Source organism: Hyaloscypha bicolor (assembly GCF_002865645.1).
Source record: "Hyaloscypha bicolor E unplaced genomic scaffold K444scaffold_16, whole genome shotgun sequence".
Lineage (NCBI taxonomy): Eukaryota > Fungi > Ascomycota > Leotiomycetes > Helotiales > Hyaloscyphaceae > Hyaloscypha > Hyaloscypha bicolor.
This window is the reverse complement of record NW_020194518.1, coordinates 1,482,262-1,507,717: the sequence shown is the minus strand read 5'-3', so window position 1 is coordinate 1,507,717 and position 25,456 is coordinate 1,482,262. Positions and strand designations below refer to the sequence as shown.

Here is a 25,456-nt window from a genome sequence, read left to right as displayed (position 1 = left end):
AAGGAAGCACCTCGAGGGTGTGGAACTGTAGATATATGCCCAAGTAGAGAACGAAAGATATGTTCGCGAAAGGGGATAACAAGGTCGAGAGAAATGACCTCAATTTGATTGAATAGCAAAGTGTTCAGACGAAGTTGAGTAATATAATATTGGAAATCCAAACTCGATGAGGCGAGAAAGTCATCGTAGCTGCCTACGGTTAAACAGCAGGAATAAATTGATGTCTCGACCAAATTAATGAGTACCTATTGACCAATAGAATAGAGCCTATAGAGGGGCTTGTTGAGATAGAAGTCAAATGTCGTAGTTAACCGGCTAATCGGGCATTTATACAGGCGCACAGCATCGCAAGAGGTGAGAGGTCTGCTTGGTTTGCTTTTAATAGAACGGGAAAAGACTTATCAACTAATGGAATCCGCGTTATGGTGCGAGCTGGCTCGCTCTGAGAGGATGTTCAAGATATAAATAAAATGACGCTAAAGAGCGAAGTACAGCTATAATAGTGTCATCCCGACTCCAATCATTTCATTGACTTTGGATCCCTGTGTGTATCATGCTTAGTATACGCTTTTGAAAGAATGGTGGAAGCCGTGAATAGACAGAACTGAGCGAATTATCGATACTAGGAACAATTCTCAGTGTTCCTCGATGATCAATCGCAACACACTATTCCAAAAGTGGATTGAGGGTGTGGAGGTCTAGTGAGGCTTCTGGTATGGAAAGCGGTTCTTCGAACGTAGAAGGAAGCTGAATGCCCTCGTGGGATTCCCATCTGGGGAGGCATGCTTCCGTGCTTGCCATTGCTGACTCCTTGGATTTCTCTGCATCCAGCCTCAAAGCGAGAGTTTTGCAATGCAGAGTTAGATTGTCGTCCTGAGACATGTCTGATCGCAACACCTCCATCAGCCTATTGTTATCTAGCCTTTGCTCAGCACCAGAAGTAATGCGTGCTCGACGACAAAGTGCATTTATGTCCATCTCCAATGGGCCGGGTATATCATCGAATTCGATCCTCACTCTATCCAGAACGCTCTGGAACGCACGCCTGGAGGACTCCCCTCGCTCTTCAAGTGACATGCAGCCCAAAAGCTTCAGCGATTGTTGAATTGGATGCAATTGCGGCCAATATACCGAGCTCATTTGATGAGTAAAGCCCAAGAGCCTTAAAACAATTTCTGTGCGGCACATTCCTCGGTCTGGTAGCAGCAGGTGAAACAGATACGGAAGAAACAAAAGGCTTTGTTGTTCCAACAGGGACTGGACCAAGTCAAAGCCCTGGTTCAAGTACACAAAGGCTTCAGGGACTTTGTTCTCCTCGAGAAGTAATTGCCCATCAAACATGTGATGGTAGAACATCTCTAAAGTGTCAACATTGAAGTAGTCGTGGTTGTTTCTCCATGCTGGATTATCGAATATTCCGTTGTAGTAGGCTTGGCTAAGATAAAGCAACTGCTCAACCGGGCGGAATGCTGATATTGAGGGCGCATTGCGATCTATTTGACCAGGATCGGGAAATGCCACAACGCCATAGCCGGCGCTGGTGCTGGTGTTGCTTGCTGTAAAATTGCTATTTGGCTGGCTCAAATCTTCGACACTCTCTTTGGGATCCACATTCTGGGTAGCTCTTCCACCATCAGGCTTCTCTGGTTCAGGGGTGCGGCAATCTATTTGTGTGGTGGGTGAAAAATAATCCGTCGCAGCGATAATTGCTTTCACATCACGGACTCCCTTGCGGTGAAAGTAGTGCTTGACGTCTTGGAAAGTCACCAGGCGACCTCTAATCGAAAATACTGTCTTCTTCCCCATGACCTCTCGGTCGAAGGCGAGCTTCAGGGCGAAGAGCATGTCAGCATTCTTCTTATTACGATCTAGCTCCCATTTTCGGATGCGCTTTTTGAGCATCGCGGCACTGAAATAGGTCAGAAGCTTTGCCCATAATTTGGAGCAGGGGACTTGCCTCGGACGAAACTCATGGTTTTGAGCAAGTATGACTTGAACGATATGAAGTGGTTTGGCTTCATCGCGATATAATTGAGTGATAACGAGGCGCTTCTTCTCCCATTCCTCTGCTGTGTATGATCGATTGGATGCTGGGTGAGTTGGTGTGAAGGCAGGAAGAGAAGTCATGTTGTTGCTTTTATGGAAAGGAGGAATTCTGAAGTAGAGCATAGCATACTTTACAGAGAGTGTAATACAACTCCGGATAAAAGTAGATTGACCAGGAGGTTATATACTTTTGTCGATGGGGGGGCTTCGAGCGATCTCCTGTGCCCTAGCGCCAGAAACGAATGAGGCTGCCAACCAGAGTACAAGCCAAACGAGCCTACAAGGCTGGGCTGTACAAAAGTACCGTACATGACGCTAACCGTTGCCAGCGAGGCAGGGGACTGAGGCGCAGACTTCATTTTTGCTGACATGGAGCCAATGAGCTGAAGTGGGTGAGATGTTGTGTAACCAAAGTAACAAACTACCATTTGCATCATTGGACTGACGTCTAGCGGTGAGTTCAGCGGAATGCTCTTGATCTCGTCATCGCGAGATATGGGGAAATTTCCTTGGACACGGGAATCGTCGATAAGCCTCGGTGGAACCAGCTCAGAGGCTCAAGTTGAAGGACAATGATTGCTACGAGTGATTCCCTGACAAGGAGTCGCAAGACCAATTCCCCATGTAAGGCTATCTGTAATCGGTGTCGAGTTGATCAAGCCCTGGGCAGTGTGCATACTCTGAGATGTACGGAGTGAAGCAGATGAAAAATTGAAGAAGCGAGGCTTTGAAGTTTCTTTTCTTGAGTGTTGGGCTTACCTTACTTAATCTTTTGATACGTAATAGTCGGACTTGACGTCGCGCTAAAGGGGCCCTTCCCTTTAGTCGGGGAAAGCGAAGTGTCCCGCACCACACCAAAATTTCTATGCAATCGCAGATACTTGAATTGTACTACACAACCAAATAACCCTTAAATTAATGCGTAATTGAGGATATAATCTCTCATTACTCTAATGCTACAAAATCTGCATTTTGAGCTATTGAATTAGTCGATATTACTAATCTAGGTAGTAAAGAATATAGAATTACCTCCTCCCCACCAACCCCACTATTTATACCCTCTCGTATCTCCTCTACCTCCTTATCTGATCCCCTAGACTCCTCTAATATTGCCCGTATATATAATTGACTAAGAGGGTTCCCCTTTACCCGGTGAGCTTATTCAGATGCGAGTATTACAGGATTAATAGGGATATCGGTAAAGATTACGGGATCTTCGGCCTGTATACGATCGAATTCAGCTTGCTCCTTAGCTACCTTATCGTAAAGTGATTGGTACTTAATTCGAATGGCTTCAAGCTCGCTTTCCGTAGGTTCGTTTTGGGGATCGCGAATTGCTATTAGGAGCTCGGGAGGGATAATTATATCGGTTCCAAGGACTTGCTTCTTTATTTATGCCTCCAGATCTCTTATTCTCTTCTTCCTCTCTTTTTCTGCCGCTCGTACGGCGATTCCTACTCTTTTGAGAGCTTCCTTTTCAGCTGATTCAGCCTTTGCGAGCTGTCTTTTAGCCTTCTTTAGCTCCTCCTCTGCTGTGTTTCTCACTTTAATCTTCTTCTTTTCCAGAGTATCAGATGCATTTAACCACCCCCCTCTTTAGAAACTAAGCCGTATATTTAGCTTAGCCTTATAACGTTTAACCTGTGCCTTGCGAGTATTCTGGGCATTCAGCTCTTGTAAACTTCCAAGCATTAGGTGGTTCTTGGTAGCCTTGATTGTAACTGAATACTCTTTGCGAGGGGAGGAGCTTAAAGCATCCAGAATCTTGTCATTGAGATTATCGAGCCGTAGAACGCATTCGTTATATGAAGAAGGAGGTTTTGGAAGGGTAGGTAATTAGTATTCGTGAACAGGAGCAGAAGCAGGAGCAGGCGTGGTAAATCGTACGTTTTCTGCGTTTTCTGCGTCTGATTCAGTTTCCGATTCAGATCCAAACTCCAGAAATTGAAGGCCAGTGTCTTTCCTTCCCTTTTTGCCATACTCCTTGAGCTTTCTCCGTATTGCTTTGAAACTGACAGGCCAAATTCCAGTATTCTAAAAAGCGTATTTAATCATACGGATAGTAAATATCTTCTCCCGTATTCCAGGAAGATCGCAAAAGAAGTACTGGACGTTATATTCCGGCTCGTACGAGCGAATTGCATTTATAATATTAACCTGTTAGTAGTATTTCCATTTCCTAAAAACACTAATATCGCATGGTTAAAGTAGGTGGGTTTGATAAGAGAGAAATTGGACGATTCGTATCTTATTAAACGTAGCTTTTAGGATAAAATCGTCCGCTTGGTAGCAAGTTACTCCGTTAATCAAGAGAATACGCTATTCCTTATTAGGACCGTAGTTATTATGCTTGATAAAATGGTCTAACCAAACCATACAAATGCCCTCGTTCGTATATCCTATAGGAGAGACTATAATAATCTTATAACCGGTCATATTTTCATGGAACTAAGAAATTATAATTATAATTCCAGGGATAATTACTACCGGAGGAATTGCCTTGCTATCTGCAGATATGCACTTAATTATTATAAGAGATATGCGATTTTCTGATATTCCTGTATATATCTCCTTAATTCTAATTGGAACCACTACTTCCTCTCCTGAAGGCATATAAATTCGTACGCCTTTCTCGTCTATATTATGTATCCGATCCCCATAGCATATACCAGTTTCCTCTAATGCCGGACGATATTCAGTTTCAAACCAATTACGGAGGCTCTGTTCGGTATGGAGATCGATACGGTAGCTCGTAATGGGCTTCGTCTTAATCATATAGAGTTCTGGAGTGCTCTTTAGCTATTGAGAGAACTATTTCTAAGATAGAGCTGTTTTATTGTCCTCCGTTCGCATCCATATTGCGCAGTTATATATCATTTGCTTTGTAGCTCCTTTCCCGCCATTAATCGCATGTGATACCGCGTACTGAATCAATGCCGCGTATTGATTAGGACGGAGGATCTTATTCTGCCCCCCTTTTTATACTCTCACTATCCCCATCTTCTTTCTCTCTCTCTGCTACGCTTTCCTTACTGTATCTTTATTTCGTACGCAATACGCGCGTGCCGCAGTCGCAGGAGTCTCTTCTGGGTTGGCCTTGAGGAACTGAATAGCCTTACGGAGCTTATCCTTCTCTGGCATATTACGGAGAAGCGTGTTTTTGGGGAGGTTGCTTAGGCGAGCCATTGCTATTGAATTTGACTGATTTTCACGGAAATTTGGGCTGGTGGTAATCAAATTGATTGATTTTTACTATGGGTGTTCCATACAAATTGGAAATTTTTGCGATCGGTGCGGGACACTTCGCTTTCCCGGGACACTTCGCTTTCCCCGACTAAAGGGAAGGGCCCCTTTAGCGCGACGTCAAGTCCGACTATTAGTGTATGGCAAGAAGTGAGATTTTGAGACTTTTGAACAAAGGGGTTCAAGCAACCGCTGGAATCCCTGTAGAAGGTGTCACTCACCAATCCCCTTCCCGCTCAACTTGGATTTTTGGAGACCTTCACGCTACAAATTCGAAGAATTAACACGATATTCACAATATTTCGAGTATTCTCTATAATCTGGAAAGTTTTTAGAATTTTCCAAAGACTTTGAAAAATCGAAAAATTTGGTGGGGGTAGGAGTAGGCGGGAAGGGGAGAGGGGGTTTGGGCGGTTAGTGGGCTAGTGGGTACCCCCCTGCAAAATCCGCGGGCGCACCCGAACCTCCGCCTCAAAACCTTTGCCATCCGCCCATCTCTGAGGCATCAACCATCCCTCCTTTCCCTCCTCCCACCCCAATTGTGGCTCACGATGAGTTAAGTCTGCGTGAACAATTTTCGTTGCCCGAGAACAAAGGCTTTCTTTCGCAAGATCATCGCCTCAAGATCATGTCACAACGCCTCTGGTCCCCTTCCCAAACCCTCCTCCACACCTCCCTCTCTTCCGCCAAAACTCAAATCCAATGTGTCGGCCTGACAAAACACTCGAAACGCTGTCGCTGGGACGTCTTATCGTCCTCCCTTCCACAAATCAATGCCCTGCTCACATCTCTCTCGTCCCTTTCCCCTGATCCCGACAACCCTTCCCTTACCCAAATACTACAGAAATTAGCACCACTTTGTCTTTGTACCGACTTCCATCAGCACCAGGCGAGGTCCGTTGTTTCACAATGGCTGAACACTATTGCTGAGATTTCCGAGCTCTCGCAGCTTTCTGGTGAAACCGTCACGTCGTCGCAGAGGTTGGAAGAGGAGCGGAATGATTTGGAAAGGCAGTTGAGGGAGGAGAAAGAGAGGGGTGAGAGACTAGGTGAGGAAATGAAAGGATTGAAGGAGGACCTGAGGAGCGAGAAGGAGGAAAAAGGGAAGTGGGTTGAGCGGTGTCATGAAGCTGAGGGTGGGAAGGAGAGGTTGCTGATTTTGGTTAATCGGAGAGGGAAAGAGCTTGTGAAGAGTGGGAGGGAGGTCGAGAGGTTGGAAGTACTTTTGAAGGAGTTGGAAGCAAAAGTTGAAATTGAGAAGATAGGAAAAGACGAGAGGCATGAGGAGCAAGTGAAGGTCGTGGAGGAGCTGAGGGGGAAGTTGGAAGAGCAGTGCAAGGTGTCGAAACAGTTGCTTGAGAGATTGGAGGAGATGAGAGATGCGTGCGCCAGCTCTGTTGGGGAGGTGGAGGCTTTGAAAGTACAGCTTAGCACGGAACAACAAGCGTCAAAACAGAGAAGGCAAGCGCTGGACGAAGCCAAAAAGAGAACAACCGAACACCTCGCTCAGACTGAGAGCTTGAATACTCAACTATCAACTCTCACTCAAGAAAATCTGGCGTTGAGGAATACAGCGAGTGAAGCTGGGACTGCACACGCTGCTCTTTCACAAGCACTGGAAGTAACTCAGGCTCAACTTGCTACTGAGCAGGGGATAACAGCGCAACTCCGGACAGAACTCAACGAAGCTCAAACAAACCGAGATACCCTCCTGGCGACCCTGACGGAAACTCAGCAAGACCTGCAAGCCAGCCTGCAAGCCAACGCAGACCAAACCACAGCTCACAACTTAGAGGTCTCTGAACTGCAAAAGAGAATTAATGAACTGGAAACAGAACTCTCTCTCCCCTTCTCGAAGAAGTTGAAAAGGAGGGTTAAGAGACTTGTGAAGAGGTTGGGAGAATCGATTGGGGTGCCAGGCGAGACGAGGCTGGTTGGTCCTGTTGTGGAGAGAGGGAGGATAGAAGAACTGGATCTTTGAGGAAATATTTGAAGGCATTTTTGAAACGGAGATTTTTGATACAGTCGCTACCGAAATCGGCTTCCGTCCAGAAAATACACAGTCTCAATTACGCCGTACTATCTGACTCCTTTCATGCTGCTAAGCATATTCAGCAAGGGGAAGGAAGCCAGGTACCCGATGGTCTTCAATGCCTGCTACGGTACTGTACTCTATCACTTTATAGTATTGCAAGTTAGTTTGTACCGGGTCTCCCACTGCAACTCGTCTGAAGTACGTTGCGTAACAATTTGCATCGATCACAAGACCCACAAAGCCTCCGGCACAGCCAACCTGCGTGGCTGGCAATGGAGGAAGACCGACATGCGCCGGCTCTACGACTCCGAGCCGATGGCCGCTCCGAAAACCGCTGTATTTCAGGGTCTCCGGCACTCCAATTTATGACACAGCAATAGAATTTCGTCTTGTTTGGGGGTTGAGAGAGATGAGGGAAGGGGGGCAGACAGGGAGGGCTCGGAGGATAAGAAACTAGCTACGGGCAGAGGGACTTGAGAAGAGACTGCTCCCCCTTCTTGATGAGCGATAGGCCGACAAGCTGAGATTGAGGGTGTCGATCTTGGGACCGGTAGGAGTGGTGTAGGAGGCATTCCTGCGGCGAGACGCGTCCGTACGGCGCGTGGCCTGGCCACAGAGGCTGGTAGGATTCCACACAGAGGGTATAAGGATGTAGTAGATGAATTAATGCGTTTTAGTCGTGTGAATTGGGGGGGGGAGGTTGCACTGTTGTGCTTTCGATAGGTAAAGGTACTGTAGGTACCTAGCTCGTAGTTTGTGTAACAGCGAAACACGTGATGCAGGTCTAGCCTTGGCGGCCATGCATACAGCCCCGCAAGTTCTTCCTTTCTTCTCGAAATATGAGCAAGCCGCACGAAATCCTTTGCTACTATAGAAGTCCACAACCCTCCTTCGGTGTTTCAACACTCGCAAATTAGAAAGACAGTCACTCACAGTCAGGTGACGAGAATTACTGCCCAACACACAGCCTCAACCACACAGCCGCAACACAGCTTCGCTCAACTCGTCGAGGAGATCGCTCAGCAAAGCTCAAGAGGCAGGCGATAGGAAAACTCTACAAAGGCCCAGCCCCTATAATCTTAATCTGCAGCTCTTACCGGCGGCTTGCCAGCTACTGGCTTTGGCTCTGGAATGGCGGTCCCGGCGTTCGGCTTCTCCTTTGGCGACTTTGTAGCAGGCATTCAACTTGTGAAAGATCTCATCACCGCTCTGAACGATACCGTTGGAGCGAAAGTGCAATACCGACGTCTTATCAGTGAATTGGTCGTCCTCGAACGTGCCTTGACGGAGGTCCGATATCTCCAAGTTGAGAATTCTCGGGCGTCTCAAAAGGTCGCCTTGGAGCAAGCTGCATTCCAATGTCAAGAGAGCATAGAGGGCTTTCTGAAGCGTAATATAAAGTTCAAGGCGTCACTCGGTGTTGAGACGACCTCCCCGAAACGGAGTTGGCGCGCTAATTTGCACAAAATACAATGGACTTTGTGCAAGGAAGATGAGGTCGATAAGCTGAGAGCGGAGATAACAGGACACACTTTGACTATCAACACTCTGCTGGCGACAATACACTTGTGGGTAGAAAAGATCATGCATCACAATGGATTGCGATCTAGCTAACAATGGACATTGCAGGTCGACGACGAGGTCGCAGGCAGAGACGGCGAATAACAACCAGCTGGAACACCGTAAGGTGACGGACGAGTCTCAGTCTCTCGTGAAGCGGAACCATGATCTTCTGACAACTCAAGCGGAACTTATCCTCTCAATTTCCCGGGGCGTCGTAACCTGTTCAACCCGTGATCAAACCGAAGAACTCCAATCAATCATGCTCAAAGTCCTCAATACAAACATGAAGATCTATCAGATGGTCCTAGATATGCAGAAACTCCAATTCCAACTCCCTCCGCAAGTTGATCGTCAACAACCTGTTTATTTCGAGGATACCCATGGCCGGATTGCTCCGTTTCACATCGAGTTCATCAATTCATTCGAAGCATTCCAGGCGGTGATGGAAGTGCGGTTCCGCCACGTGCCCGGATTAAAGAAAGTGCAAAATATCCAATATGCGATATATGAGTCAAGATCGAAGAGGAAGATTGACCTCACAGCTCCATGGGAATCGGTTTTCTTGCCAGGAAGGAAGGTGAACATGAGCATGGTCTTTCGCAGGCCGCAGACGTCTATGTCTTCATGCCCTGCCTGTCTGACTGAGAATGAGATCGACGACAGCAATGAAGGATCCGAAATTCAATGGTAGGTTATCATTTTCATTATCGCTGGATGTTCAACCATGATTCTGGCCCGGCCGCTAACCGACTAAGTAGTTCTAACGTGGACTGTAAGCAGTGGTTCTGGAGAATCATCGAGATTCAGGAGCCAAAATTCCAGTTGGGCAAGCGCATTCTGAAAACTACACCAGCATCATCGAGGAAAGGATCCAAACAGGCCATCGTGGAAGGTGATGGATACGACGAGGATGAAACTGCCGAGGACGAGGACGAGGCCGAGATACAACAATTCCGACGGGTACAAGTCGTCCATAATAATACTGTGCCGACAATTCCACCACTAGATGTGCCGTCTGATTCCGAGGTACCGCGACAGCGACAGCAATCTTCGAGTTACCAGAGGCAGCGACTGACACTCAAGCAACTCGCCAAATACCTGGAAGATAACCATGGGTTCAGGCCCACGTAAGCACGTATCTCTGGTGGTGGACTTGAGGACTGACATGTGGATAGGAAGCGGCAACTCCTGTGCCGAATTTCTCAGTGGAGATTTGAGAATAACGTGAATATGAATGACAGACACGCAATTATTAAGCATCTTGGTTTTGAACTTTTTCTTTTGGAACTTGAGGCGCAGACGCTGAGAGGGCGGACACTTGATGCGGCAAAGTTGAATCGATGGATGCGATTGGAGAAGGCCACCTGAGGAGTCTTTGGTTGAAAACAATGAGGTAGCATGTGTTCCAGGTAAGTTTTGCTTCCACTCGGATTTGGTGTATCTTGCTGATTATTTATTGTGAAGCAAGCCTTGTACCGGGTGAACGGACAGCGAGAGATTGATAATCGACGACAAATTGAAGATCAGCGACGACTGGAGGAGCAATGAAGAATGGAAGAGCAGCAGCGGGGGCCTCGACAATCAGCGACGCTTGGATGAAGCACGACGCTTCGAATGCTTTCCATCTCTCTTTGACCGTGATGTGACTCCTGCTTGATGTGGCACCGCCGCTGCATGGACCTCGCGACCGTCAGCAGGCACAGCAGAAGCAATGAGAAGTTGGCTCTACCTATCACGACCCGTGGCTGGTGTTCTCAGTGGAAAACAGCCGTATTGGGTGTGTATGTACGTCTAAAGAGGGAAGAAGGAGCGGGGAGCTCGAGACTAAGATACAGGGTGCCGCGCTAAGAGGTCACGTGCGACACAACAATGCCAGAAGCGATTAAAAGCCGAGCTGTTCCCCCCGATACACCAATACGAGCGATTGGGCAATCGCACCTAAGCGAGGGGCCCGATTGCTTGATCGCTCGTATTGGTGTATCGTGGGAACAGAAGGAAGGGAAGTTTAGATTCGACGAGATTACTACGGTAAGATTAGAATTCAAGGGCCTTCTGTTTTTAAACACCGATCTTCACGCGCCCACGTCCTTTTATGCATACGAATTTTTAGAAGACGTACTCGAACACGTTTGCACATTTTGTTATAAAGCACTTTGCTAGACGATCTGTTCCACCACTATCTCAAGTGCACCAACTCCACGCTAAGCACTACCCAAAAATCGAACCTACAAAAACTTAACCTTCGTCCACTCACTAACCGTGCCGCCCAAATTAAGCCCATTCTGCGCCCACCACTTCTTAACCTGGAACATCTCTTCTTCACTGCAAACACTATCCTCCAACGCCTCCTCAATATCGCAAGTCTTATACTCGACTCTTCCGCCCGGCCGTCCATCTTCACCTCTACTGAAGATTTTCCACCATTCCAGGACCGCTACATGGCCGTTCTTCGTAGGTTCAGCGAGGACCTTGCTGTCGAAGGCCATTTTCTCGCCTTTTAATTCTCGCCAGGCGTCGAGGACGGCAACGTGGCCGTGTGCAGAGGCAGTCTTGGCTACGGCTTCGGAGTAGCCGATTGGAATTCCGGAGTTGTCCCACCAGCGGATGACGAGTGGTTGGTTGTTCTGTGCAGCTGCGAGTAGAGACTTTCCAGGCATGAGACGGAGAGCAGGCTGGACTTCGGAGGTAGAAACTTCTTCGGCGAGAGGAGGTGAGGGAAGGCGATGGCGATTCTCGGAGTCTGTGTGATAGCTTCCTTGGTGCATGCTTGCCTGCTTCCACCATTCTAGGACCAAGACGTGACCTTTTGATGATGCTTGCTCAAGTGAGTGCTCGGTGTATTTCAAGGGTAGTCCGGACCGTCGCCACCAATCGAGGACATGCACGAAACCTGCTTGGGACGCTCCATCGATGGCTTCAACGCCGTAGTCCTTGGATAGGAAACTTGGAGATGTTCTCCACCAGTCAAGGATTTCAGTCCGTCCAAAGACAGTTGAGGCTAACTTGGGGAGGACTTTCTGACCAAATGATTCCCTGAAGACATCCTTGAGATTCGTCTCGAGATACGTGAGTAGGTTTGTGAGGCAGAATTTGACAATGAGCCTGACGCAGAGGTGGGATAGTTCTTTCAAGTCTTCTGGTGCTGTTTTAAGTTTGGCGATTATTTTTGATGTAGGTGACGTGAGGATTGTCCACTCTAGGGACTTCATCCAGAGTTCGAGTTCGCCCTTCGATTCTTTTGCTGGCTTCTGCCATTCTGGAGGGTTGGGGAGATTGGTGAAAATACCCAAAGCCTTTGACACCTCCCAGTCTCCAATGTAGTCAAATATCAGTGTCCAGATCTCTGGTGGCAAGAGGGCGTCGGTCTTCATATTGTATCGTGCCAAGCTCGCAGCTCCCGAAGTAGCAATATCGACATCGTGGCCAATGGTCATAAGCTCGGCCTGATTCTTGATAACGTCAATGAGCTCCTTGAAGCCATCCCAACCAGCCATAACCTTCCCAGGCCCCTTCTCCTCATATTGCCACAGTATAGGCTGCATGACCCGTATCCATTGCCACTTCCGCCGTATCTTGCTCAACTGCTTCTTCGTCATAGGATTCTCCCACATCGAGCTCGTCATGCCGGGAACCAGTAATATCTTCTTCGACACATCCCACCCACGCAGAATTTCTAGCACCAGACAACCCGTCATGCCATGCAGCATCTTCGCCAACGTATCCGCGTCGATCGGTGCCAGCACCATCATATCCGCCCAGTCGCACAGCTCCTCTGCCAGCTGTTTATAAAACTCAATCTGCGACCGCTCAATACCCTTCCTAGCTTCGTCCGTCTCTATACACGGTCTAAAATATTGATTCGGGAGTGCCAACGTCTCCTGCGACAGCCGATGAGCAGGCCATGATTCCTCATCGACGATAGCTCGGGTTTCAATCTTGGGGTTCTTCGAGAGTCGGACGACGAGCGCGAGTGCTTGTGCCACATCCTTGGACCCGTTCGACGCGACGAGGACTCGCAGCTTCGGGGATTCGTTGACTCGCATGTCTGCAATTGAGGAGGAGGAGGAGGCCTTGGGCATGCTGTTTATGAAGCGGGATCGCAGTGAATGCGTGTGCTCGGCCATGTTGCGAGTAATTCAGGACTGCATGCGGTGTGCTGGATATGTCGAGAGGCGGTGGAACAGGGGAGGGGTTGTACTGCTTGACGTAAGACATCCGAAGCACGGAACGCCACAGAAGCGGTGTGTGGTGAAGTGTATCAATTGTTTCGATTTCGAAGTTCAATGCTCTTGAAGTCCAGGTACTAAGGGAGATGGAAAGGACTGCTGTTGAGTTTGTGCAGAAATCACCTGATGGGAAATTCTAAGGTTTCGAGGTGGAATAATTAGCATTAGGATGGGGCCAAACTAACCTTAGGGGACGGAGACAGCGGCGCCACCACAGTAAACCTTAATACCGGGGCTTGGCTACATGCGAACCTCACCCGATATCGCCCTCCCTTTAATAATACTTAGGCCTAGAGATTTCATTTTGACATCTAAGACTTCGCAGAGAAACTCTTTGACATTTACTTATAAGAACTTACCACCATTTGTTGTCTTTCAATATCGGCAAATTCCCACCCCCATCTTTTCCCTAGCACTTTCTTTCAGGGCATATATGTATTTCATGGATTATAATCGAACCATTCAAGGATTGACATACCTTGAATGTGGCCCACAACTCATCTAATCCTAGATATGCCGTATTGTCCTCTGTCAGATAACTCGCCCGGCTCATCTCCAGCGGGGTCACTTCCCTGGGCCACCGACCAACTTTCTGACACTACCTTTCAAAGCAATATTTCTTTCTCCACCGGACTCGAATAATTCCCCAAACAGAATTTCTGAACATTTGTTACACATACCATTTGTCTCAACTCAGACCCGCTGTATCAGGGCTTCGTAGTAAAAGAGGAACAAGCAAAGGGAGTAGGGGATGTTACACTTCAATCTTGCCTCCACTAGACTTCAGCGTTACTTCATTGCATTCGCGTTTTGGACGCAGAATCTAACTCCAAAGAATCTGAGTGGGTACAATTTCCCTTGTAGTATCGTCTTGGCAAGGAAAAGATCTTACATTTGTCGATAAACAAGCACCCCTTTCTTCTCTTGACAATAAGCGAGACTTCCGTCCACTGGTGCTTCTCCTAACTCTCTCCATTTCCTTCTTCGATCCCTTTTATTTTATTTCCCTGACTTATCTCGTGTCATCAAACTCCTTCTGGTATAGTTCGTATTTTGTTGCACTTCGCACTATGTACGTGATGTCATTTCGTTTGTCGACGACGTTAATGCATCGGCCCTTGTCTTGAGCCTGCCATCCCCTATTTCTTCTCGAATACGACGATGCGAATTTTTGATCCTCCTTCTCCCTCGTAACTTCCTTTCTATAAATTCTTTTAAATTTAAGTAAGGAGGTTACGATGTCAAAGAAACTTTTGACCAAATATGTTCTGTTGCACATGAGACGTCATGGGTGACGTCGTTGTTGCCGGTGCTTTTACGTCGATCTTGACACGTGACCACACTTGAGGTGTGCGATGGAAGAAGATTTGGTGACCCATTAATTGATTTCCCTCTCCCACTCGCTCTATCCATGCTATTGTGGCCCGAGCCTTTGTCCTGTCTAGCAACATACAAAATGCTCAACACTCATCATTCGTAACTGCGATGCAGCCCAGAAGCCAACTCTAAGTACGACCCTCCTCCTCCATCTCCTGAACCTCCCGCTTATGCTTCAAAAAGTTCCTCCTCACCCCACACCTCTTAACCCCATGCTTCCGGACACAATCTCTATACCCTTCACTATCCACACTCCCCTCCACCATCCTGTCATCCTCCTCCGTCCAGACCCCCGGAATATCATCCGGAATCCCCTGCTCGTTCTCCAACGCCTCCATAACCTGCATAGCATGCTGTCCCATCTCCATCGTCGTTGCATCAAGCGCAAGCACCGCTGCTTGTTGCGTGTACCCGAAGCTGATGCATTCATTCATATATTGTTCCAGGGCCGCAGCTTTCTCGGATTCGGTTTGTGATTGGGTGGAGGAGCCGGGAGGGTTGGACTCCGAGCCGCGATTTGCAGCGTCGCTACCGCTGCTGCGGTTGGGAAGGTTGTGTTGTGGTGGGGAGGAGATATCAACGAAGGGATCGTCATCTACTTGCTCTGGCTGTGCTTGTGTTTGTGGGTAGTTGAAATCCTGGGTTTCTGGCTCGAGATTTTGCTGTTGGGGTTTTGGTTTTGCTTGGGGCTTGAGTGGCTTGGTCCAGAGGTCTTCAATGCCAGAACTACTGTCTTCCTCTTCTTGCTGTTGAGCGGGCGAGGAGTATTTAAGAGGTGATGGCCTGAGAGATAGTCGCGGCATCTGAGTATTGTTAATGACATCCTCGGGTGTGGATGGAATCTCCAGCTCCTTGCCTTTGCCCTTGTCGATCCGCTGGCGCTTATTGTATGAGGTATCGACGTTGGTGCGATCAGCACCGAAACTTCTTTTGCTGGATGACGAAGGAAATGGAGGGTGGGGTGAGAATTGAGGACGGTCAAGATCGTCGTCCTCATCCTCCTCTTCCACAAGATCTTCCTGCTCATCTTCCGCCTCGTAGAGGTTCTGAGTCTCTCGAGCTGCGGTCTCAAGCAGCTGGGCCTTGAGCATTGCCTCCTCCTGCGACTCCGTGAAACTCTGCTCAAGTTTATAATGCTGATATGCTTCGAGATCAGTCAATATCTCCTCATAGCAAGCCTTGAGGTCCTCGGTAGCAGTTGACTGTTGGTTGTCTTTGAAACTGAGAAAACGGGCCACTTTCGGCCAGAGATTCATCCCATTCACTCTGTCAATCCCCCCAAAGTCGTCTGACCGTACGACTTGCCATAACTTGAACAATGGGATCTTTCGGCCACATATCTCAGGCGCGAAATCCACTTCCAATTCCAACTCCGCTGCTAGATTTGACAAATCTTTTCTGAATGATTGCTCATCTGTAAGTGTGGGATCAGAACCTCTCCTCTTTTTACTCGGAGGCTGTGTAGTTTGGACAGGTGTATCCTGTGAGTCTTGAATCTCCCGGGCCTTTGCGGATACTGTTTTGGACGAGCTGGGTCCAGGAGCCTTGGGGCGACTTGAAGGGGGAGGCGAGATTCTCGAGGAACTTGGTCCAGGAGTAGGTTTAAGTCGATTTGAAGGAGGGGAGTTTTTCTTTGCCTTTTGTTCCGCTCGTTTCTTGGGGACTACGTATTCTTTGAAATAGTTCCGCCATTCTTGCGCGGTGTGCTGTGGATACTGTGAAGCTTTAGTCTAAGAACATATTTGAACGTCGAAGACAAACGTACATTTTCAGCCCATGCCACCCATGCATCAATAATTTGATCCTCGTCTAAATTCAAAATATCCCCATAGACACCATCAAGTAATTCTGTATCTTCGTCTGTGAAGTTGTTGCCGGCAGTAGGTTTCACGGGCGAAGAATGGGTTGGCGATGACTTCCCAACTGGTTTTCTCTCAATCATGTTCCTGCTTTGGGAAACTCGACTGGTTGACGAACTTGCTGGAGCAGCATTTCGGTATACTTTAGCCACTTGGGCCACATATTGCTGCCGCACGGGTTGTCTAAACTCTGGGCCGTCGTCTTCGGATGGTTCGTCCTCATCATCTTCATCCCCGCCGGCTTCAGGTAACGTAGGTCGCGGTCGAGTAGAAAGGTCTTTGATCCAGTGATCTCGCCATGACTGGAAAGTGTGCCGGCTATTCTGCATCCATACGTCAACATAAATTTCTCCAGTATAGCTCCGCATACAATCTTACCTTCGCTTCCAGCTGTTTGTACAAATCGTTGCCCTTTAATGACAAACCTTTTCGCTCGGCCTTTGTGCACCATTCCATGAGTATACGATCATCCTCGGCTGTAAATGGAGTCCTTCCCTTCTTCGTAGGTTGTGCAGATCCGACTGCTCGAATAGTTCCCACAGGGGGCCCGGCACGATGATCTTCAATATCTTCCAGTTCGCCCTTAGCCACTGATTGCTGGATGAATTTCCAGGATATAGAACCAGGCGGGATATCTCTCCGAGCGTGGTCCGCAATTACGATGTCGGCCTGCTTCTCTAATTGAACGATTTCACCACCGTTGGCCTATGAATATGTTAGCTGGCCCTAAGCCACCTCAGAAATGCTGACAGACCTTCACCAGCTCCTTGAACCTGTCTCGAGTGGGCAGACGCTGTAGCAAAAAGAACTTCATCCCTGCAAACAGTTGTCCCCCTCCACCGACGCCTTCGTAAACAATCGAAGCCATGTTGCTGTTTTCTGTTGCGAAGTGGAGGGAGAAGGACGCGACGAGGCAGCTGCTTTCAAATGAAGTCGTTCCTCGACAACAATAGCATACTACAACTGGCACGCATATTACACAGAGGGTCCGCGACGTCGAGGAGGCATTCCCGCGGTGATGTTGTTTGTGGGACGTTGGAAAGAGGACGCGTTTGGCGCTGGTCAGTTTTCGCCTGCTCACGTGCTGCAGGGAAAACGTCGGGCTGGCTGAGGCTGAAGCCGCAAAGCCTCGGACACAAATCAGACGACGCGTCAAACATCACCATGCTTTGCTCCCAGGGAAACGAGAAGATGGCAGGCATAATCTTATCGACTCAATAATGTCCGAATCTTTGCTTTTGCTGATGATCTGGATCCGATCAGTCTCACAATGGGGACCCTCCGAAACGTGGCCATTGTCGTTCTGGTCATATCCTTCTTCACATTCGTTGCCTTTTTTGGGAGACTCCCAGCTCTGAGGTACTCTCACTGGTCTCACACATATCGAGCAGTGAGTTGACATGGTACAGGAATACTCCCATCGGCACTCTACACCGAGTCATATGGCTTCATATTCCTGGAAGTCTTCGAGCCCTCGACCAGAGACTCACACATGGCCGTTTGAGTGCTTGGTTCTTAAGACTCGCGCATACGTTATGGAACGATAGACATCCAACTGTTATGGTAGGACCAGAACTGTTCCATTATATTTCGTCGACATTTCTCCTGCTCATCACGAGCAACTTCTTCTCTGCAGCATCTTGTTTCTTCTCCTATATTTGACGAAAAAGGAAACTGACACTGTATAGATATTCTTCATGCTTCTGCTATCCGTGTCTGAAATCCTCTTTTTGCCTCCAGCATGGTCCATGCTTACAACAACCCGGAAGGTCAACGCGTCGATCATTCTCGCACTGCCATATGTCTTCCTTTATGCGGCTGCTGCAAGCGACCCTGGTTACATAACGCCAGAGAAGCATTCTCACCAAATGACTCTATACCCTTATGACTTTACAGTCTTTCATCCTGGCCAAACATGCCATACATGTCATCTTCTGAAACCAGCTCGCTCAAAGCATTGCAGTATTTGCAAACACTGCGTAGCCAAAATGGATCACCACTGCATATTCATCAACAATTGTGTCGGGTATGGAAATCATCACTACTTCTTACTTCTTCTCCTCACCACCGCAGTCTTAACGACATACGCAACCTTTGTCGGCTTCTCCATCCTCTCAGATCAAATTCGAGTAGAGATTCCTTCCTGGAAGGTTTGGGGTCCAGGTTTCACTTGGTCCCAATACGCCAATATATGGGCGTGGGCCCTACAAGAGCATACTAGAATCGGTGCTGTGACCTTGCTATGTTTCCTTACCTCGCCACTTATTTGGGGCCTCTTTGGCTACCATATGTATCTCATCTGGGCCGGAACCACCACGAACGAGTCGATGAAATGGTCAGACTGGCAAACTGAGATGAGAGAGGGCTATGCCTTTAAACGTGGCCTCTCTACCGACCGACAAAAAGACGAAGCAATAGAACCAGCATGGACGCGGTGGCCAGTGGAGAGCGAGCAAATCATCGTGAGAACAGAGGATGGATTGCCACCTCGAGGTCCACGAGCGATTGGTGTTGGAGAATGGCAAAGGGTTTGGAAGCTGGCTGATGTTGAGAATCTTTATGACCTTGGATTCTGGGATAATTTGTCGGATGCCTTCTGGCCCAGGTATGGATTCCACCGTCGTTCTCCGAGTGGGAATCAAGATGCTCGAAGCTACCCTGCGTCACCGGCTGATGCAGGTTCTGGTACTCGACAGTAGCAAACTCAATTTACATCTCGGGCTTGGACAATAACGACATAATCGAATCCGAAGGCTGGATTGTCTATCTCAGCACTACGATACCCGCCGCAATTTACTCCTGACGTCGGCTTAGATGTAATCAATCAAGCATGGTCTTTGTCCACGCCTCGTTTGCATCCGGATCTGAACCCTCTTTTCGACGGCGTCAAAGTCGATTTGCGCTAGGCTTAAATATAAGCTTTCCAACAAATTCACAGTCTCAGCCACAACTGGATAGTTCCCGCTGCGGCGCTGAGCGCCGGCTTTCTGTTGAACGCCTCAAGTGGACGGTGACTTTACGACGGAATACACGGCATTCAAACATGCCTTTAACATTCATTATATTCAGTTGCCCTCCATCCTGCCCATCCTTCCCAGTTCTTTCCACCATTCAACCTTCTAGTATCCTACCGTTTTTTCTTCCCACTTCATTCAACATGAGCTCTTCAGCCTCCTCATCCCAAACCCAAGCGGGCAGCAATAACGCGCTTCCCCTAACTGACCAAATAACATCGTAAGTTGAGATGGACCCAATGAAACTAAGAACGCCCACGGACCATGCTCGGAGCGGTATATTCGCTACAGGATTATTTTATTGGTAGCTTAGTGGTAGGGAAACGTACAAGTATTGGGATTATAAGCGCGGGTTATATTCGCGTGGGGTTTACGCCGATTTCTAAAGTGCGGTTAATAATCTTATTGATGCTTTTATAGTATATGCTATTGGTATATAGACAGCGAATACATTTCTAAGGAGTTTTATATGTTCTTTTTATATTAAGTTTGTTTTCTACCTATTTAACGGGTAGTCTTCATTCTCGGCTTTAAACCTGGACTTCATTCCCTATAACCCGAATTCTCGAAGGAAACCACATATCCAAGTTCCTATAATCTTCACCACCAGCCTTCATCTTCCTCATCCGCCGTTCCTTTGCTGTTACTAAACAGTTTCTGACGCCTTCAACCGCCGCCTCCAGCTCATACTCGCTTTCATAAAACTCAATAAGACCTCCGGTCTCGTAAGACTCAACAAGGAATCTTCTCGTGTAGGGCTCAACAAGCACCGCGAACTCGACCAAGTCAGAAAATTCAACGATTCTCGCCCCGAGCCATTCGGAGGCATTCCCTGCCGCTCGGCCTGGAGGCCAACGATCCGTCTCAACAACCAACCGCTGAATCTCTCTGACCTGCTCCGGGAAAAGCGCCACGAACACATCGAGACACTGTTCGTTGATGTCTTGACTCTTGTCAATCTTTGCCAATGAAATGATATCGAGAGCTGGATTCCACATCACGTCTCTCGTGCCCAGGCTTTGATTTTCGATACTCCAGGGTTTATATCCACATGTTAAAGCAACCTGGCGTGACTCGTGACAGGTGCTCAGCAGAGGTGGCGAGGCTACGCTGCCGGGATAGCATTGCACGAGATAATACGGAGATGTTGGACGCTGGGGAACGTCTATTGTGAAGTGCGCGTATGGTGCATCACCTCCTACGAGGTAGAGGCTTTGAGGGGCATGTCGGATGTTGAAATTATGGAGTTCGCAGGAGAATGTGATGATGCGAGGCTGGATTGCGTATTCCCATATCATGAGACGGATTTCGGGGAGGAGGAGGGGGAAGAGTGTGAATGTCGTCGGCGTGGACATGGCGTTTTATTATGAGTTGGAGAGACCTTCGGTGGTTTGTGAGATATTTGGTATTGTGGAAGCTGGAGTTCGAGAAGTGAAGTTGGGAAGGTTTGATGGAGTGTGCTTGCTGCTTTGGGGAAGGTGCCCGGCTGAAGTGCATGCAGGCTGCTGGAGGTCGGTCTCACAGCCTCTGATTTGTTCGGGCTTTGAGCTGAAAAATGTCAACGAAATCACCTGACTTCAACTTTTCCAGGCTGCCATCGCGGGACTATCAGAGAGACGTTGTCCAGCCGAATCGCTCGCACCATCTACCGATCAGGACCGGAGAGATGATGAATTGTACTCATCGTCGAACTCTGGAGTGGAAGAAGTTCAAGATCGAAGCAACATATTGACGCGGTCGCCAGCCGCAGCTGACGAAGACTTCGAGGCGTGCTGCATCATGGATGAAGTAGGCCACCTTGGTGAAAGATTGGCCGGGACGAAGATATTAGAGCCTCTTCGGGAGTAAGTATAAAATAAATTTCTCGAGTGTACGGAGACAAGACTGACATCAAGCAGGCTGTACCGATATCAACCTCTTCAGGGACAAGATGCCATCAGAATGGTCGAGCTACTCCCCGGCATCCCAGGAGACCCAATCCGGGTTGCGCTGCATCACAGAACTCTGTCAGACTTGCCAACCTCCTCAGCGGTCTCCTATGAGTGGGGATCCAATGTCCGCGAACATGTGATATTCTGCGATGATCGAGTCCTAAAGGTCACCGCCAACCTATCACTCCTGCTTTCAAAATGCAGGAGTTTAGATTCAAGTCAACTCCTATGGATCGATGCTATTTCCATCAACCAGGAGGATCTGGACGAACGATCTCAACAAGTACAGCTTATGGGGAAGATATACAAAAACGCTGCTGTGGTACTGATGTGGATTGGCGACCAAACGCCGTACACTGGGGATACCATCCCAATATTTCGACATCTTGCAGAACTGTTACATACTTTCAAGTTGAAACCCGGGAGGACTGAACTTGACCTCGATCCCTATGCAAGAGAGCAAGATCTAGACTCGTTCGCTAAAGAATATCTTCGGAATATCCGACAAAGTCCTTGGGCTGGCATGGCCGACCTTCTCTCCCGGGATTATTTCGACCGGCTTTGGGTTATTCAAGAGATTGTATTATCTTCGAAGGCAGTGGTAGTCTGTGGAAACCACCAAATTGAATGGAAGGTTTTCTACGAGACCGCAATGTGCCTGATTATCCTTGGCTCGAAACCCCTACCAAATGTCGTCCTCCCTGTCACTAACGGGTTCTTTGGCCGCGTGCTTGGTATCAACTTATTAGGTGTGTTGAACTTTCACCGAGTCAATTTCTCCTTGCTTGATATAGTCCGATGTTTCCCAGCCTCCAAAGTCACAGATCCAAGAGACTATGTCTACGGCTACCTTGGGATCTTGGATAGCCATTCAGTACAGCATGAAATACACGTGGATTATTCTAGCACAGTGGAGGAAGTATTCCGGAAGGCTACCGAGAGTGTTATCATCGAGGAGAAGGGTTTGGACTACTTTTCAGACCAAACTGTTGACCCCAATTCTAGACTAAGAGCTGCAATGCCATCTTGGGTTCGAGATTGGGGCTTCCAGCAGCAAAAATTTCGGACTCGTTCTGTTCCTGAGGTGGCGGAGCGATTGGGCGCGAAACAAACTGTATTCGTGGATGGTAATTACTTAACAGCGCATGGCCTGATCATTGACTCAACCGAGGAAGTCTCAGATAATTTACGGGAGGGAAACCTAAAACAAATTATTCTTGGAACCTTCATTAATCTCCTTTCTGGGCTCAGCGAAATGACAACTGCAGACGTATCAATGGCTGCACGAAAAACACTTCAATGTTTTGACGCTCTTGCACAAACGAGGCCCAATCCGATCAGTGAGAAAAGCTTTTTCGCCTTGCTAGCTTCCATTCACTTAGAATTGTTAGTAGATTTGGGCCTGGGCCCCTGGGCTTCGAGCCAGAATCCGATAGTGGGAACCTGGCGGACGACAAAGCGCTCGCTTCGAAGTCTGAAGTCTGATGAGTTCGGGGAAAATACAAACATCATACGTCTTGCACAAAAGAACGTTCTTCTGCAGTGGTCGACTGAGCAAAGCATTTGTGCTGGGGACTTGGGGTTGGAGTATTGTGCTGCTGGACTAGCCCATCGACTGTTCCTAGATGACAGGTCGCTAGGGGTGAACATGTTCAGGGGCACTAAAGGGTTTCGTGGACACGGTCCAGCTGGACGGAACGCCTGTGTAGATGACCCGCCAGTGGTTCAAATAGGGGATCACATTGCTCTGTTTCCCACCCTCGATCTCCCAGTGATCCTCCGGGAAGGTGATTGTGAAGGGGTTTACACACTCATTGGCACAGCACACGTGGGAAACCTCACAGAAATTCCGTGGTATGAAGGGGAAACACCAAGTCTTGTTCCGATTCGAATCAATTGAGTATGCGGATTTGAGTGGGACATCGGAGCGGGAACTCGAGAAGTGAGTGATGCACCAAGGTACAGTACTTGCTTCCACTGAATTATCAAGCCTGTGGTGACAGGAAGAATACAGAAAGGCAGTTTAATGTTACATATCTCACGCTTCACTTGAGGTATTCTTTCAAGCAGGGTTTTATTCAACGGCGTTCGGATGTCAAATGTCCAACTAGCCATTATACTAATTCTGGGAGTTATAAAGCTTATCTCTACTAATACTGGGAGCTTACTTAACCTTATAGGCTAGAGGCACCCAGTCGCGCGCCAAAGGCACGCGACTACGTGCAGAGCGTATTCACGTGCAAAGCATATTCATATTCGGAACACACTTATATTTAGAGCATATTTATAAGTATAGAAAATAAAGCTATTTGCAAGGCTTGGCAAAAGGCATACCGTAAGGAGAAGCAATAGATAGTTGCCTGTGTGTTGTGTGCCATGCCGGTACTTTCGTTTTGAGAAGTCAAAGTACAACTTACTTGCTTGACAGGGACCGCATTGACCTGTGCATGCTACTCAGTATATGATACAGTGGATCTGCTCGCCTAATTTCCAGACAAGGACCCCGGCCGAAATTGACTTAGAGGTGGAGCTGGGAGTAGAGAAATTCTATGGACATGTGGCCGGGAATCAGATGCGTTAGCAGTCTAAGTCGTTGAGGCTGTGATGGAGACTCAGTAGATTTGAGGAAAGTTATCAAAAAGTCTGAAGCATCAAGATTGAGACCCTCTACTCCAATCCCCGGCTGTGTCTCCATAGTTGGCTCTTTCACATTCCTCATCTCCACCTTTTCTGGACCCCCTGATGCGATCTTCGCATTTGAGTTTTCGACCGCTTCCAACTTTTACTTCTCGGTACATTCAACTGCAACGTTTCCCAGTCCTTGGGATCTAACGATATATCGAAGGAAAATGTGTCAACACTGAAGCCAGAAACGAATAACTTTAGACGTGTCGAGGTCACCACTTCCCGAAGAGCAGCTACGCATTTGGTCGCCTTATACCTGTCGTTTGCTACGGCAAAGTTCAATAAATCAGCATCGAGAACGACAAAGACGTAAGACAGCCCTCGGAGAGCTGCATTCAAAATATTCAACCATTCATTCTCCCCCACCGCATCTTGTAAATGAACGACAGAAAGTGTATGACGGTTGTTTGAATAATTCGAGTCGTTGATTTGCAGGGCCTGGGTTACAAGCATCTGAATTAAATTAACAAAGGTAAAGGGCTGATCACGAAAATCCGGAAACCTTAAGGCAAAGATGATTGGCTTCTTGCTACTGCGTATCAATGCGGTCAAATCGACCAGGAAGTCTCGAGAGCGCATCTTATCCCCGCATTTTGTTACAAGTACTTTGCTTCTCTCTTCGTTCGCCCACTGGGTCAATCTTGCTATTTGTGACTGGTCTGGTTTGGTCTTATTCTGTCTACGGCTCCCGAAAGAAAGACAGAATTCGAGACATTTTCCCGAAAGAGGTATTCCACGTAATGGTCCACAGGAGAAAATTTGATTGAGGAGGACTGCATGAAGGATTTCAGTTTGGGTCTCTTGGAGTGGCAGCAAGCGAGTTTGTAGGCTCAGGTTTGCTTTCGATGGTCAGCACAAAAATATCTTAGAGGTTAATGTTGCTTACTTTGGGCCAAAACGAGCGTCATTTCGCTCACTTGTGACTGTAGCTTATATATCTGCAAATGTGCGTCTCGAAGCTCTGCTCGTGATGCTGCGCTAGCATCTGCTTCTATGATGAGCGATTGTTCCTGAATCGCGGTTACATCGTCTTCAAACTGGAGGTCCCAAGGGTTGACGATGGCGTGCATTGCATGCGCCAATCTTCCTTTCTTGTACCAGGCCATGGCCTTTTGTGTAAATCGCAGAATATGCTTATATATTTGAGCTACTCCAATCTTTATTCTTGCCGTCGGGTACAATAGGACGGCGACTTCAGTTCGAGGGAGTATTTCCGCAATTCGACAGATAGATTTAGCCAGCTCCTTGACAAGCTGCTCGGAACTCAGAGTTGCCTGTCTCTCGTTAGCTCACCCGCGTGGAAAGACTTAGGTTGGATTAAACAAGTACCATGAACAGGAATTTAAAAGCCCCCCAAACCAACGTAACATACTCGGGGTGCTGCGGGACGAAGACGTCGAGGATAGTATTGAAGTGGATAATCCGTGCCGAAAGAGCGACCAGCCACTTCCTTGTCCCGCTATGAGATTTGCTATCA

General features: G+C 47.9%; 10 protein-coding genes across 10 annotated transcripts; 4 read left to right on the top strand and 6 right to left on the bottom strand.

Moving 5' to 3' along the window:
- Positions 1-666: 666 nt before the first annotated feature.
- On the bottom strand, positions 667-2,127 carry K444DRAFT_659790 (uncharacterized protein; the record flags this gene model as incomplete). Its single annotated transcript, XM_024886390.1, has 1 exon — positions 667-2,127. One exon carries the CDS (start codon positions 2,125-2,127, stop codon positions 667-669), a length of 1,461 nt encoding a protein of 486 aa, XP_024742505.1.
- A 2,347-nt stretch (positions 2,128-4,474) lies between these two features.
- K444DRAFT_608178 (uncharacterized protein) lies at positions 4,475-5,425 on the bottom strand. Its single transcript, XM_024879323.1, is given in 3 exon segments — positions 4,475-5,013; positions 5,080-5,359; positions 5,378-5,425. 2 exon segments carry the CDS (start codon positions 5,230-5,232, stop codon positions 4,864-4,866), a joined length of 303 nt encoding a protein of 100 aa, XP_024742504.1. The 5' UTR covers positions 5,233-5,359; positions 5,378-5,425; the 3' UTR covers positions 4,475-4,863.
- Positions 5,426-5,778: 353 nt separating this feature from the next.
- Positions 5,779-7,468, top strand: K444DRAFT_183374 (uncharacterized protein). Its single transcript, XM_024870843.1, has one exon. It carries the CDS (start codon positions 5,918-5,920, stop codon positions 7,268-7,270), a length of 1,353 nt encoding a protein of 450 aa, XP_024742503.1. The 5' UTR covers positions 5,779-5,917; the 3' UTR covers positions 7,271-7,468.
- A 708-nt stretch (positions 7,469-8,176) lies between these two features.
- Positions 8,177-9,810, top strand: K444DRAFT_183399 (uncharacterized protein). Its single transcript, XM_024870844.1, has 2 exons — positions 8,177-8,892; positions 8,954-9,810. The coding sequence occupies exons 1-2, from the start codon at positions 8,456-8,458 to the stop codon at positions 9,576-9,578; spliced, it is 1,062 nt and encodes a 353-aa protein (XP_024742502.1). The 5' UTR covers positions 8,177-8,455; the 3' UTR covers positions 9,579-9,810.
- A 1,188-nt stretch (positions 9,811-10,998) lies between these two features.
- K444DRAFT_608175 (phosphopentothenoylcysteine decarboxylase-like protein) lies at positions 10,999-13,248 on the bottom strand. Its single transcript, XM_024879322.1, has one exon. It carries the CDS (start codon positions 13,009-13,011, stop codon positions 11,113-11,115), a length of 1,899 nt encoding a protein of 632 aa, XP_024742501.1. The 5' UTR covers positions 13,012-13,248; the 3' UTR covers positions 10,999-11,112.
- A 1,234-nt stretch (positions 13,249-14,482) lies between these two features.
- K444DRAFT_659786 (uncharacterized protein) lies at positions 14,483-17,379 on the bottom strand. The gene is made up of 4 exons (XM_024886389.1): positions 17,104-17,379; positions 16,728-17,054; positions 16,256-16,672; positions 14,483-16,205 (listed from the first exon to the last, which is right to left on the bottom strand). Exons 1-4 carry the CDS (start codon positions 17,215-17,217, stop codon positions 14,619-14,621), a joined length of 2,445 nt encoding a protein of 814 aa, XP_024742500.1. The 5' UTR covers positions 17,218-17,379; the 3' UTR covers positions 14,483-14,618.
- Positions 17,380-17,619: 240 nt separating this feature from the next.
- K444DRAFT_518577 (zf-DHHC-domain-containing protein) lies at positions 17,620-19,048 on the top strand (the record flags this gene model as incomplete). The annotated part of the gene is made up of 3 exons (XM_024873882.1): positions 17,620-17,708; positions 17,759-17,912; positions 18,038-19,048. The coding sequence occupies 3 exons, from the start codon at positions 17,620-17,622 to the stop codon at positions 19,046-19,048; spliced, it is 1,254 nt and encodes a 417-aa protein (XP_024742499.1).
- Positions 19,049-19,805: 757 nt separating this feature from the next.
- K444DRAFT_608172 (uncharacterized protein) lies at positions 19,806-20,792 on the bottom strand. Its single transcript, XM_024879321.1, has one exon. It carries the CDS (start codon positions 20,716-20,718, stop codon positions 19,894-19,896), a length of 825 nt encoding a protein of 274 aa, XP_024742498.1. The 5' UTR covers positions 20,719-20,792; the 3' UTR covers positions 19,806-19,893.
- Positions 20,793-20,961: 169 nt separating this feature from the next.
- K444DRAFT_659783 (uncharacterized protein) lies at positions 20,962-23,617 on the top strand. Its single transcript, XM_024886388.1, has 2 exons — positions 20,962-21,207; positions 21,262-23,617. The coding sequence occupies exons 1-2, from the start codon at positions 21,143-21,145 to the stop codon at positions 23,192-23,194; spliced, it is 1,998 nt and encodes a 665-aa protein (XP_024742497.1). The 5' UTR covers positions 20,962-21,142; the 3' UTR covers positions 23,195-23,617.
- A 1,234-nt stretch (positions 23,618-24,851) lies between these two features.
- K444DRAFT_518635 (uncharacterized protein) lies at positions 24,852-25,380 on the bottom strand (the record flags this gene model as incomplete). The annotated part of the gene is made up of 2 exons (XM_024873886.1): positions 24,852-25,253; positions 25,309-25,380. Coding segments are annotated over 2 exons (474 nt in total), but the record flags the coding sequence as incomplete, so codon positions are not given.
- Positions 25,381-25,456: the final 76 nt, after the last annotated feature.